This window comes from Phyllobates terribilis, unplaced genomic scaffold (assembly GCF_046119375.1).
Source record: "Phyllobates terribilis strain yellow unplaced genomic scaffold, ASM4611937v1 Scaffold_4__5_contigs__length_816908805, whole genome shotgun sequence".
NCBI lineage: Eukaryota > Metazoa > Chordata > Amphibia > Anura > Dendrobatidae > Phyllobates > Phyllobates terribilis.
In genome coordinates this window covers 277,845,262-277,859,954 of record NW_027362764.1, presented here as the reverse complement: position 1 = coordinate 277,859,954, position 14,693 = coordinate 277,845,262, and the positions used below count along the sequence as shown (strand labels likewise).

Genomic DNA, 14,693 nt, shown 5'->3' with positions numbered 1-14,693 from the left:
GGCTAACAGTAGTTCCATAAGTCTTCCACTTACGGATGATGCTCCCAACAGTGGAGACAGGTAGGCCCAACTCCTTGGAAAGGGTTTTGTACCCCTTGCCAGCTTTGTGACCCTCCACGATCTTGTCTCTGATGGCCTTGGAATGCTCCTTTGTCTTTCCCATGTTGACCATGTCTGAGTGCTCTTCACAAGTTTGGGGAGGGTCTTAAATAGTCAGAAAAGGCTGGCAAAAGAGATCTTTAATCCACACATGTGAAGCTCATTATTCTTGGTGCCTGAACTACTTCTTAATACTTTAGGGGGACCAAACAGAATTCTTGTGGTTTGAGGGGTTGAATAATAAATGACACTCTGAATTAACTTTTTACGTTTAAAAAAAAAAAAAAAATTTGCTGCAGTGCATTTCCCACTTCCAGGCTGATCTACAGTACAAATGTCACAATGCCAAGTTAATTCCGCATGTGTCAACCAGCTAAATCTGCAGGGGGTTGAATACTACTTGTAGGCACTGTATCTATCTATCCATATCTCTATGTATCTATCTATCTATCTATCTATCTGTCCATATCTATCTATCTATCTATCTATCTTTAACCAGTAGGTGATGTATATTCTATTCTACCCTAGAAGCGGGGCCGCACGCCGCACACCAGGGCCAATGGCTGCAACCGGGCAAATGCCGGGGCCCTAAGCAGGCGGGGGGCCCTCACGGTCAGCGCCCGCTCCCCCCCGCTTGCTCAGGGCCCCGGCACCCGGCACAATACTTCCCCCTCCCCGTGCCTCCTCAGCAGCTCCTGCATCCTCCGCGGCTGCTGCACTGTGACGTCTCAGGTCAGAGGGCACGGTGACGTCTTTACACCGTGCTCTCTACTGAGCAGTCACAGCGCAGAGCGGGATGAGGCCGGCGACGCTGGAGTCCGGAGCAGCGGCAGCAGGTGAGACGTGAGGTGAGTATTTGATTTATTTTTTTTTTTATTGTATGGAGGCATGGGGCAGTATAAGGGAAGGGGGTGAGGTGGGGGTGTGTGACATCCTACATGGGGCATTATAAGGGAGGAGGTGTGTGTGACATCCTGCATGGGGCATTATAAGGGAGGGGGGGTGACATCCTGCATGGGGCATTATAAGGGGGAGTGACATCCTGCATGGGGCATTATAAGGGAGGGGGTCTGTCTGACATCCTGCATGGGGCATTATAAGGGGGGGTGACATCCTGCATGGGGCATTATAAGGGGGGCGGTGACATCCTGCATGGGGCATTATAAGGGGGGGGTGACATCCTGCATGGGGCATTATAAGGGGGGGGGTGACATCTTGCATGGGGCATTATAAGGGAGGGGGTGTGTGACATCCTGCATGGGCCATTATAAGGAAGGGGGGTGTGTGTCATCCTGTATGGGGCATTATAAGGGGGGGGTGACATCCTACATGGGGCGCTATATGGGGGGGAACAGCCTGCATGGGGCATTATGTGGGGGGGAACAGCCTGTGTGGGGCATTATGTGGGGGGAACAGCCTGCATGAGGCATTTTGTGTGGGGAACTGCCTGCATGGAGCGTTATATGGGGGCCAGTATTCTGTATGGAGCGTTATATGGGAGCCAGTATTCTGTATGGAGCGTTATATGGGGGCCAGTATTCTGTATGGAGCGTTATATGGGGGCCAGTATCCTGTATGGAGTGTTATATGGGGGCCAGTATTCCGTATGGAGCGTTATATGGGGGCCAGTATTCTGTATGGAGCATTTTATGGGGGCCAGTATTCTGTATGGAGCATTATATGGGGGCCAGTATCCTGTATGGAGCATTATATGGGGGCCAGTATCCTGTATGGAGCGTTACATGGGAGCCAGTATTCTGTATGGAGCGTTATATGGGGGCCAGTATTCTGTATAGAGCTTTATATGGGGGCCAGTATCCTGTATGGAGCGTTATATGGGGACCAGTATCCTGTAGGGGGCATTTTATGGGGGCCAGTATACTGTGTGGAGCGATTCGCCAGTTTCTGAGCTATTGTGGAATTTACAATAGATATCATTCATGTAATGTAAGAAGTGAAATCTTTGCATTGTACTATACTGTATATATATTTCTCTTCGGTATCTGTGACCATGGCTTTCCCCCCCCCTAGTTTTGATCCTGGGTACGCCCATGTACCAGCCTATTGAATTGTAGGTGTTTTAGCCCAAAAGTGACATGTTCTGTCCAGAGTTATAGGCTTATAGCCCAAGAGAGGCATGTAGGCAGAGTAGTACCCATCAGACGGGAGGTCGCCTTGCAGCGGTTGATGGGCACACATGAATTGGCCAATTTAGGGGCTAAGAACCTCCATTTTTTGTAATTAAAGCTTACTGAGTAATAACACAGTTTAGATCAAATGTTTTTATTGTCTTTATGTATCTTGGCCATAATGGAGTGCTGCTGCGCTTTCTTTATATATATTGTGCAGTTTCTGCAGCTGGCACCTCAGGATGTGCTGGTCAGTTCTCTTATTATATATCCATATATCCATCTATCTATCTATCTATCTATCTATCTATCTATCTATCTATCTATCTGTCTGTCTGTCTGTCTGTCTGTCTGTCTGTCTGTCTGTTTGTCTGTCTGTCTAAAAATTCATTTAATTACAGACTTACCAAAAACAATGCATCTTGAGTCTTGTAACCTTCATACGTGTTTTGTTCCTTCTTGTTTTCTTGCTCTATTTGTTCATATAATAAATAAACAATATACAAAAAAAAGTTCCTTACAGCAGAATTATGATAACAATTATCTTTCCTTTGGTGTATAGTCGATTTTTTATTCATGAGCTTAGTTTTCATTAAAGTACTTCTGTGATTCAGAATATTTGTTTTTAAAGGGAATCTGTCAGCAGGTTTTGGTTACCTCATCTGAGAGCAGAGTATTGTAGGAAAAGAGACCCTGATTCCAGCAATGTGTCACTTAGTTTACTGGGTGCAGCAGTTGTGATACAATCAGAGTTTTTAGATCTAGCTTGTAGCAGAGCTCAGAAAGTTAACCCCGCCCACACCAGGCACTCTATGTATATTGCCTATTGACAGTAAACTGCTAATCAGTGCTGAGGGTGTGGTTGGACCAGGAGACCGCTAGTCCGGCAATGATAATCTCCAGCTGATAAAACACTGATTGTATTGAATAAACAGCAGCACACAGCCTAATAAGTGACACATTCCTGAAATCAGTGTCTCAGCCCCTACATCATGCTGCCCTCAGATTAGATAAAAAACCTTTAACAGATTCCCTTTAAAAATCCTCTTAGGTCATTCAAGCTTGACAGTTCTGAGTCCCTCATTTGAAACCTTCATTAATTTGTCGGACCAGAGAGTAGCTAAAAATAGTGTCTCCTTCTCTGGAGGACCCTGCTTGTCCATGCAGCCAGTCCATGGAGGTCCCAGCCTGTACATGGTTGTGGTTGTATCTTGAAGAAGAAGTGTGTTATACTTCGAAATGCGTCAATAATAAAGCTGCAAAAATACAGCTCCTTGTATACTGAATCCTTATCATTCTTCCAGCAGCGCGGAGTAATCAACAATTTCCTTCCTTCCTTAATTCCAGCCTGTCCATGGACAGCCCATTCCTTCCGGTGAGGGCCATAGGTTGTTAATGCCGGAGATTTAAACACTTGTTGATGTTTTTCCTGCAGATCAGTTGAATTTTAGCAGCATGGCTGTCATTACCCTATTTTTTGGGGATCTTTCTAACAAAAGGTAGCTGTCCATGAATCAGGCACCAACTTATGTTATCAAATTTTTTATTGTTATTGTTTCACAATATTTTACATACAGACTGTGGTATGTCTCCCTAGTTGATGGAATATTTCTAAAGGTATAGGCCCACAACTTGGAGAGTTATGGCACATGCATGGAAAATGCCAAAAATGCCTTATTGTGATGGGACCTGCATCTACAAAACATGTATGTCATATACTGTGGATCTGCCATAAATGTTCAAAATTGGGAATAACCTTTAATAACTCATTGTTCGCTCTGATATTTAGTTACAGCTACAGTGATAGAGACAATAAATGTGGCTAATTCTTTGTGTCTCTCTCCTCTGTTATAAATCGAATGCATGACATTTACCAAATTATTCACTTTTACTTCTTTTGCCTCCTTTAGATCGTGTGTCACAGACATGTGTGAGTGCCCGGTGCATAAAAATTGCTACTGTGAATCATTAATAGCTTATGCCAGAGCCTGTCAACGAGAAGGTGTGAAGGTTCCTTGGAAGCCTGAAAATAACTGTGCAGGTATTGTTATCAGCTACAGTAATTGTAGAATAAATTGTGAATAATCATTAAAGGGAAACTGCCATCAGACTCATGCTGCCTGAACTATGAGCAGCATCAATCAGGCACTGTCTGCACGATCACAGCCCAGTCTTCTTTACTTTGAAATACTTGTGGTATTTCAGAGTAAACATAGTTTAGAAAGCCAGCTGGGGACTGTGGCTCTAAGGCCATGTTCCCACTATCAGTATTTGGTCAGTATTCGGTCAGTATTTTTCTCAGGAGTGGGAGCCAAAACCAGGAGGTGTGATCAATGCAGAATTTGTGACTTATTTCTACACTGTGTGCAGAATTATTAGGCAAATGAGTATTTTGATCACATTATACTTTTTATACATGTTGTCCTACTCCAAGCTGCATAGGCTTGAGAGCCAACTACCAATTAAGTAAATCTGGTGATGTGCATCTCTGTAATGAGGAGGGGTGTTGACTAATGACATCAAAAGGTGTGCTTAATTATTAGGCAACTTCTTTTCCTTTGGCAAAATGGGTCAGAAGAGAGATTTGACAGGCTCTGAAAAGTCCAAAATTGTGAGATGTCTTGCAGAGGGATGCAGCAGTCTTGAAACTTTTGAAGCGTGATCACCAAACAATCAAGCTTTTCATGGCAAATAGCAAACAGGGTCACAAGAAGCGTGTTGGCCAAAAAAGGCGCAAAATAAGTGCCCATGAATTGAGGAAAATCAAGTGTGAAGCTGCCAAGATGCCATTCGCCACCAGTTTTTCCATATTTCAGAGCTGCAACATTACTGGACTATCAAAAAGCACAAGGTGTGCGATACTCAGGGACATGGCCAAAGTAAGGAAGGCTGAAAAACGACCACCTTTGAACGAGAAACATAAGATAAAACGTCAAGAATGGGTCAAGAAATATCTTAAGACTGATTTTTCAAAGGTTTTATGGACTGATAAAATGAGAGTGACTCGTGATGGGCCACAGGCTGGATCAGTAAAGGGCAGAGAGCTCAACTCCGACTCAGACGCCAGCAAGGTGGAGGTGGGTTACTGGTATGGGCTGGTATCATCAAAGATGAACTTGTGGGACCTTTTCGGGTTGAGGATGGAGTGAAGCTCAACTCCCAGACCTACTGCCAGTTTCTGGAAGACAACTTCTTCAAGCAGTGGTACAGGAAGAAGTCGGTATCGTTCAAGAAAAACATGATTTTCATGCAGGACAATGCTCCATCACATGCATCCAACTACTCCACAGCGTGGCTGGCCAGTAAAGGTCTAAAAGAAGAAAAAATAATGACATGGCCCCCTTGTTCTCCTGATGAACCCCATAAAGAACCTGTGGTCCATCATAAAATGTGAGATCGACAGGGAGGGAAAACAGTACACCTCTCGGAACAGTGTCTGGGAGGCTGTGGTGACTGCTGCACGCAATGTTAATCAAAAACAGATCAAGAAACTGACAGAATCTATGGATGGAAGGCTATTGAGTTTCATCATAAAGAAAGGTGGCGATATTGATCACTAATTTTTTTGTTTTTTGTTTTTGCATGTTAGAAATGTTTATTTCTAAATTTTGTGCACTGATATTGGTTTACCTGGTGAAAAGAAACAAGTGAGATGAGATTATATTTGGTTTTTATTAAGTTGCCTAATAATTCTGCACAGTAATAGTTACCTGCACAAACAGATATCCTCCTAAGATAGCCAAATCTAAAAAAACTCCACTCCAGCTTCCAAAAATATTAAGCTTGGATATTTATGAGTCTTTTGAGTTGATTGAGAACATAGTTGTTGATCAATAATAAAAATAATCCTCTAAAATATAACTTGCCTAATAATTCTGCACACAGTGTATTATACCTTTTCTCTGATTGTTCCTCACCTGGTTTTGGCTCTCATTTCTGAGGAAAAATACTGACCAAATACTGATCGTGGGGCCGTGGCCTTACATCAGCACACTGGCGTGAAGGCTTGAAAAGTCTCAACATTATTGTGCAATGTAGAGTTGTGGAAAAAGGTTGTGGCTTCAGTTTGAAGTAGCTCCACCAAAATGGGGTGGAGGGGCTTGGTTAAGACCGTCCATGAAAATCAGCAAAAAAGGTTGACATGTCTTATGCCAGAAATGCTACTCCACCCTCTGATTGGAGTAGCATTTCTGATGAGGTGCACATCACCAAGAAGATGCGCCAAATTTATTATATGGCGTAAATCATACTCATGAGCCCCTTTGTGCCTTGGCTGATTAGACCAGTGTGTTTCTAGGCTGGCTTCTCCCTTTGACTGACAGCTTATTCCGTATGTACACACATTAGAAGAGACTTGTGAGTCAACTGGAGAGTGTCAGTGAGAAGCCACAGGGATTTCCTAAAACTAGTCAACCGAGACACATAGTCCCTGACCGTCTTTTCATTTTTCTTAAACGGCAGAAGCATTTCAGACATAAACATGCATGGCGTCAGTGGTGCAGCCAGTGTCAGATTCATGCTGTCCGTGGTTCAGGCAGCATCATTCTGATGACAGGTTCCCTTTAACAATGCTAATACTTCATTCTATTATTTGATATGCTTTTCATCTTTAGTACCTAGACATAATGTATCTTAAAAACATTGGTTATTTCTTCTATTATATTGGTCTGAAGATGGAGAAGTATTATTTCTTTGTTGAAAGTTGTAGCTACCTTTTCAAGTATAAAGCTACTTAGCAGCAGCCACCACTGAGAGGAGATTATTTCATATCCATTGATCTCAACGGGTGTGGCAGCAGGCAGCCAGGATTTTATTATTGTAGCTATGGGTCCAGTGCTTGCATTCTCCATTTATGGCAGCTACACCACTGTGTGGATCTATAGCAGCTCTATGAATGATGTATATTGAGAAGAAGGTCATGATCCAGGATTCTGTAGCTTACTTCAAACATCAGTTTAAAAAATATAATTTCATTTATTATTTCTGAATCTCCTTCTTCACAGTATAGCAATAAAGCAACAATAAAGCAATATAAATGTTGATATTTTCCTAACGTTTCTTTTGAATTTTGTTTTATATTTTTATTGTTAATATTTAGTTTTTTGAGCTTTGATTAGGGATCTTTATAAAAACTATACTATAAATTTGCACATATCCAGTATACTTTTTCATGCGAGCTGTGAAATGTAGTTTTTTTTAATGATCATAATTAGAAATAATGAAGATTAGTGTATATATTAGCTGTAGTTTGAGTATTCTAATTATCATTATTATTACTTCTATATCAGGTATTTTGCAACCTAGTCATTGTAATTGCTATACCCTATTTTGACCACTGGAGGGAGTAAAATCTTTCTAGAACTAAGTAGCCTATTAATTAGTACTGCAATGTAATTAATATCGGTAACAAATTACTTTCTACATTTTTGTTGAGCAGGTGGAATGTAAAAATTCATGCACAGCAATTATAATACATAAAGATTATTTCCATTTAAAGGGAATCTGTCAGCAGGTTTTTAGACCCTAAACTAATGTCTTTTATGTAAAGTCCCTGTAATGTTGATAATGTCCATACCTTCTTATTATAAGTCCATTCCTCCTTTTTTTAGAAATCAATCAGCAAATTTTTATGCTAATGAAATGCAAGTGCAAGGGATCGGTGGTCCATGATTGTTTAGATAATATTAATTTTAGGGTAGTCTAAGGCAGTGTAGGGTTTAGTGCCTTATTCATGAGAATAAGAATCATATTTTTTTTTTTAAACTTGATTTGTTTATTAAACAATTTTTTAAACAATTATACATTGTATTTGGTATCGGAAAACATCCAAATATAGCATATTGACATAGATATACATCAAGAAAAACATATCCAAGTAAACATGTCAAATGTGTTACCACATACATATATATAGTTTCCTTGTCTTAGGAATGTCACATCTTCTGAAATTATATGCAGAGAAAAAGATGAAAAAAAAAAAAAAATTAGGATATTTTCCTGATTAGGATACAGCCCAAACTCTTAACCACAACTTATCAAACTTATGCTGTCTTTTCCATGCTTAAAATATCTCACAACATAATGTATAAGGATCTAGATATCTGCCTCCATAAGTAACATTTGTCTCTTGTAACACATGATTTGCTATTCATATGCACATCTCCTGTATAGTTACTTTCAAGCTCAAACCTTTCTCCTAAGTAGAGATTGTAAGACGTGAAGAATTCCAATAGTCCCATATTTTGGAGAATTTTAATGGACAACCTCTATTTTGGTACATAATGTTTTCAAATGGAATTACTGAGTTAACCAGAGCAATCCATGAACGCAATGTTGGCTGTGTGTTACCCATCCATCTCAGAGCCAATAATTTCCTGGGCAAAAAAAAGGTCTCTCTCAAAAAAATCTTAATGTGATGGTCACAGGCATCATCCTCCATTACCCGAAAAAGGCAAATCAGGGGATCATATGGAATTGGAATGGATATTAAAGAGGATAATAGGGAGCTAACTTCTTGCCAGAAGGCAAATAAGAGTCATATTTACAGTAAGAATAACCTCTGATAGATGAAGCACAATGCAGTAGGACTGTGACATTGAGATCAGTGCTAAACAGAGAACTGTGCAGATGATGTTTTGAAACTCCACAGAATTTTGTGGTTATTGTAGCAGGAAAAACACCTGCCTTTTCCTAGGCTCATGGCACCAAGCGTGATACTTCCCGCATAGGTCTCTGGTGCCCAGGCACCACCATGGTAGAACAGATCATCTCATGGGAAATGTGAAAATGCTAGTATGGCAGTAAAAGTGTCCAATGACAAAGAAAGGCTCTAGTCACATCTGTAGGACTGTTCATTTTTTCTCAGACAGATCACAGTGACCCATAGAGATTCACTGTTCCATGCACACATCAGTTTTAAAAACAGGTCTGTACCTCAGGTCCATGAGACCCAGAGCAGGTCCTATTCTCATCCGTTTTACAGATCAGACTCAGCCATTAAAGTCTATGGTGATCTCTGTAAACCAGATGACACACAGAAAACATACCTTGTACCTCAGAGTTCCATCTGAGTTTCATCCGTTTTTAACCCCAGTCTACCTGCTTCAGTGGAACAAAAATGAATGAGAAAAAAATTGATACGACTAGGATGACATTGGAGGAAAAAATCGGTCCATTTCTCTCGGATGGTAACACACACACAAATGTGTGAATATAACCTAAGTGTGGCTTCAAACATATATACATATACATACACGGTGCGTCAGTCATGAATACATGAACTCCGCTATAAACTTTAAAAATATAAGGTATTTAGCGCTTTGTGATCAAAGAGCGCAAAAGCCATCCATCCACATCAAGGTGTACCTTTTAATATGAATGGTGCCTAAACACTTTCACACATAGGTTTTTATTTTTTGAAAGTACTTTTCATTTTTTACTGAGTATTTCCCCGTTTTATTGTTTGTTTTTTAAATAAAAATTGTCGGTTTGGAGAGTTGGGTGATTCTAAATGGGATTCTAAAAATAAGGTGCAGATGTTCTAAAATAAAAAATCTGGTACACTAGCACTGGATCAGCGGCGAAAAACTAAGCTACAAAGTTACATAATATGGTTGAAAGCAGATAAATGTTCATCAGGTTCTTTTTTTATAACATTTGCAGCTGTTTTTATTCTATTTTTTTAGTGTTGGATAACCCCTATAGTAGTTAGACTGAAAGACAATGCAGTGCTGTCTGAAGGGGTCCAAGTATTGAAATGTGTAAATGTTTTATTTGTAGCTTGTAAAACCAGTTGTAAATTGCTTTTCTCTCTCTGTGCATGTTGAATGTATTCATAGGCACAGAAAAGACATCATTTCTCATGTTTACTTAGAGATATCTTTATATTCCAGATTATTTCGCAAATTAACTATTTTGTATAAATGCCAGTGCTGAACTGTACCATGTTTTCCTCAAAAGTCAAATCGCAGCACATGAAGTAATTGGACTATTGTTAAACATTGTAAAGAAATTAATTGGTTTTCTGCAGCTTGCCAAGATCTGATTTATTATTACAGTCCGGCAGCTTTGTGATGCCGGCGTGATAGATCACATTAGGCAATACGTACAGTACAGATAATAAATACCACTGCTTCATGACCTATTCCTCTCCAATTATAGCTTATAGCTCTGCCTACAGACTACAATGATGTTATAATCTGACATATAAGTATCTCTGGATGTGATGCATTTAAAAATAATTCTTTTTTTTGTCCAAGGGGTTGTCTGGCATTCATTTTTATTTCTATATAGGCTTGCAGATATTGAAAATAACACCCCGTTGCAGTATACTCACCCTCCGCAGGTCCAGCGCTGCCTCTCCGCTGATGCTCTGATCTTTGTTGTCTGTCTGCAGCAGGGATGTCATCACTACAACACAGGCTGCCATTTTTATTCATTGGTGTATTCAAATCTCAAAAAAAGTGGGTTCCTGTGTGAAATTTAAAGTGAATTCAGTTCACCGAATCGATTCACTGATCTCTATTGGTGATACATTGCAACACAAAACGGAGTGCTCAGGTATTAGTTCAAGAAGCCCTTCTGCTAAATGTTTAATTGCCTAAACCTGTGTAAGTGTATGTGTATTGTAGTATAAGTACACAAATATACTTACTGATTGCCATCTTAGGGCTCGCTCACACTGGCGTATAACATGGCCGAGTGCTATGTGATGTTTTCATAGAATCATATCATAAAATGGTAGAGTTGGAGGGGACCTCCTGGGTCATCTGGTCCAACCCCCTGCTTAAAGCAGGATTCACTAAATCATCTCAGACAGATGTCTGTCCAGCCTCTGTTTGAAGACGTCCATTGAAGGGGAACTCACCACCTCTCGTGGCAGCCTGTTCCACTCATTGATCACCCTAACTGTCAAAAGGTTTTTTCTAATATCTAATCTGTGTCTCCTCCCATTCAGTTTCATTCCATTGCTTCTAGTCTTTCCTTGTGCAAATGAGAATAAAGTTGATCCTTCTACAATGTGACAGCCCTTGAGATATTTGTAGACAGCTATTAAGTCTCCTCTCAGTCTTCTTTTTTGCAAGCTAAACATTCCCAAATACTGTAACCGTTCCTCATAGGACATGGTTTGCAGACCGGTCACCATTCTGGTCGCTCTTCTCTGAACTTGCTCCAACTTGCTCCATCTCCGTTTTATCGGATAGCACTCGGCCCAGTGTTATACTACGGGGCAGTACAGATCTGAGATTATTCTCTCATGCCGATTTGGGATGAGAGAATAATTGCAGCATGCTGCGAGTGGCTGTGAGACTCGGCTCACACACACCCATTCAAGGTGCGTGTAAAACATTGGACTGAACTTGGCTGTCATCCTAGTGCAGTCCGATGTACGCTCACAGAGACAATGGAGAAGATGGAGAAATTAAGTTCTCCCTCTTCTCCACACCTGTGATACAATTCTTGCATGTGAGACAATCGGATCACAGTAAATGACACTCAGATCACATTCTGACAGGGTTTGAGGTGAATGTCGTTAGCATAAGCAGCAAGAGAATTGACACCAGTGTGAGTGAGCCCTTACCCTGTTTCCAGCGCAGCTCCAGACCACTTCTCACTCATGTGACTTCTATTCTGATTGACCAGATCACACTGGGGTCTATGTGTGATCTGAACATTACTTTTCCTATGTAAGCCTATGGAGTGTCAAAAGAGACTTCCATCTCACACAGAGAATCCAGTGTGATCCGACATGTTAGAACAGCCATCATGTGACCTGGAAGAGGATTGGCTCGGTGATAGCAACCAAGTAAAACGGCGATCAATAAGTATATTACCATACTCACTGTAACATACCTGGCGGCGTCCTTGCATGGTGGTCCATCTCCCACTGTGCAAGAGCGCGCACTTGATCTCCAGTCCAGAATGTCTCTCTGGCTTCCCTCCATGCTGTCTGTTTGTGTCTGTTTCTGCTGCTTAAGGGCGGCGTCCGATCACTTCCTGCTTTTTGTACCTGCTGTGGGCACACCCCTTGTGCGTCCTCAGCCTATTGCTGTCTGTCACCTGGTATATAGCTCAGCTGCTCCAATCAATCCCTGCCTGAGCATAGTTTTTCATTCAGTGTGTGCTTGCACTCTGAAGGTGCCAGGTCCCATTCTGTGTTCTCTTGTCTGCCTATCCTGGAGGCTGTATTTCTAGGCCTGTCTGAACACGCTCCTAGCCTGTGCCTCCTGCCTTCTAGGGGCCGACTACCTAGACCCGCTCCTGTATCTTGTCTGTCCTGTCTGATCACGCTCCTTGCCTGTTCGTCCCGCCTCTCTGGGGGCAGTATTCCCAGACCCGCTCCTGTATCCCGCTGCAGTGTCGGTCTCCTCCATACACTCAGTTCCAGTCTGAACTCTCTCCTATCCTTTACCTGTTTTGCCTCTATATCCGTTCCCTTCCTTTTTCTGCAGAGTCTGAACTCGTACCTAACTCCTGCTTGTTGTCTCTGTACTCCCGTTTGTGAGTTTGTGGTCCACTCGCTACTTCACTGCAAGTACCCTGTGGGTATCTGGCTCTGCCTTTCTCTTCCTGTCTGTTCCGTGTGAACAGAGCCCTGTCCCCCCTGCTCCGACTCCTTTGCTCACCGCTCCGGCGGTTCTAGCCTGCTCTGGCTCCTTTGCTCACCACTCCGGCGGTTCTAGCCTGCTCTGACTCCTTTGCTCACCGCTCCGGCGGTTCTAGCCTGCTCTGACTCCTTTGCTCACCGCTCCGGCGGTTCTAGCCTGCTCTCGCTCCTTTGCTCGCTGCTCCGGCAGCCTTGCTCCGCTCTGACCCTTTTGCTCACTGCTCCGGCAGCCTTGCTCCTCTCTGACCCTTTTGCTCACTGCTCGGGCAGTCTCGCTCCGCTCTTATCCTTTTGCTCACTGCTCCGGCAGTCTTGCTCCACTCTTGCTCACCGCTCCAGGCGGCCTTGTCCTGCTTTACTCTTGCTCACTGCTCCGGCAGTCTCGCTCAGCTCTGACCCTTTGCTCACCGCTCCTGGCGGCCTTGTCCTGCTCTACTCTTGCTCACCACTCCAGGCGGCCTCGTCCTGCCCTGCTCTCGCTCACCTCTCTGGGCGGCCTCACTCTGCTGTGTTTGTCCGCCACATCTGTGGTTCTGTTCCTGAGTCCCAATGTGTACTGTGTCCTATCCCGCCAGTGTCCCTACCTGCTAGTGCCTCCCTGTCTGCACTCTATCTGTGCTTGGCTGTACCCCTCTGCCTGTATTGTTCCTGAGTCCCAGTGTGTACTGGGTCCTATCCCGCCTGTGTTCCTACCTGCTAGTGCCTCCCTGTCTGCACTCTAGCTGTGCTTGCCTGTACCCCCCTGCCTGCATACCCGCCTGCCTGCATCCCAGTCGAGCCAGCCTATACCCACCAGTCTGTGTGCCAGCCTCCCAGTCTGTTCCTGTATTCCCCTGTGTGGGTCAACAGCCGTGTCCGGGGTCTGTCCTGGAGTAGCACCTGGTCCCTCTGCTCGGTTCCTCCTTGGTGCACTGGCGTCGTATGCCGTCGTGCGACCCTGGTCGGATCGGGTGAATACCTAGTTACGCCCCTCCAGGCATTCACTCTCCGGCACGGTCCAGTGGAATCACTGCAATCACACGCACACGCCGCTCAGCCCGGGCGTGTGCATTACATCATGCTCAGGCCATGGTTCCCGTTGAGCCCCACGGCCTTCGCTCTCTGAGAAGTTTTCCAGCGAATACATGCATTTAAATAAATAAATAATTTTTTTTTTTCTCTAGCTGAGTTCCAGGCGAATTACGCACCCGTCCAAATGGATCTATCTGCTCTCGTTCCTGCGGATCCGCTACGTTACTATGGGGATCCAAGACAAAGTCGTGCATTTGTGGAGCAATGCATGCTACACTTCAAGTTCTACCCTCTATGTTTTCCCACCGATCGGGTTAAGGTGGCATTCATTATGTCTTACCTAGCGGGTGATGCCTTGGAATGGATCAACCCCCTATTTGAAACACAGGATCCGATCCTCCTGGACCTAATGGCCTTCCTGGTGGCTTTTCTAATGTTCTTCGATGATCCTAACCCGGAGGCTCCTGCTGAAGCTTCACTTCCCAATATCCCGGAGCAGCCCCGATGGGTAATGTGTGTGGGTAGCGCAATAGTCCTCCAGCCCAATGAGACTACTGCCCACCCAGAATCCTCACAGGGTGACTACGCTTTCCGGAATACTTCTCCCAACCTCAAGAGGCAGTCCAGACGTGCTAGACGTAGAGGCAAGCCGTCACGCCAGGGTCTGTCCTCCCTGAGACCTCCTGACCCCAACCTTGAAGTCCCTACTGAAGCTTCATCTCCCTGTATCCTGGAGAAGCCCCAACGGGTAATGTGCGTGGGTAGTGCACCAGTTCTCCTGCCCGAAGAGACTTCTGCCCAACCAGACTCCACACAGGAGAACTTCCTGCACCCGGCATCAGATGCTT

At 43.4% G+C, this 14,693-nt stretch overlaps 1 protein-coding gene across 3 annotated transcripts in view; it reads left to right on the top strand.

The window, feature by feature from the left end:
* BMPER (BMP binding endothelial regulator) overlaps positions 1–14,693 on the top strand; it is a 383,271-nt gene that overhangs the window by 352,050 nt on the left and 16,528 nt on the right. For all 3 annotated transcript variants that reach the window (XM_073678264.1, XM_073678266.1, XM_073678265.1), the window contains one exon: positions 4,139–4,269. In XM_073678264.1, coding sequence (XP_073534365.1) covers positions 4,139–4,269 — 131 coding nt within the window. The remainder of the gene's footprint in view (positions 1–4,138; positions 4,270–14,693) is intronic.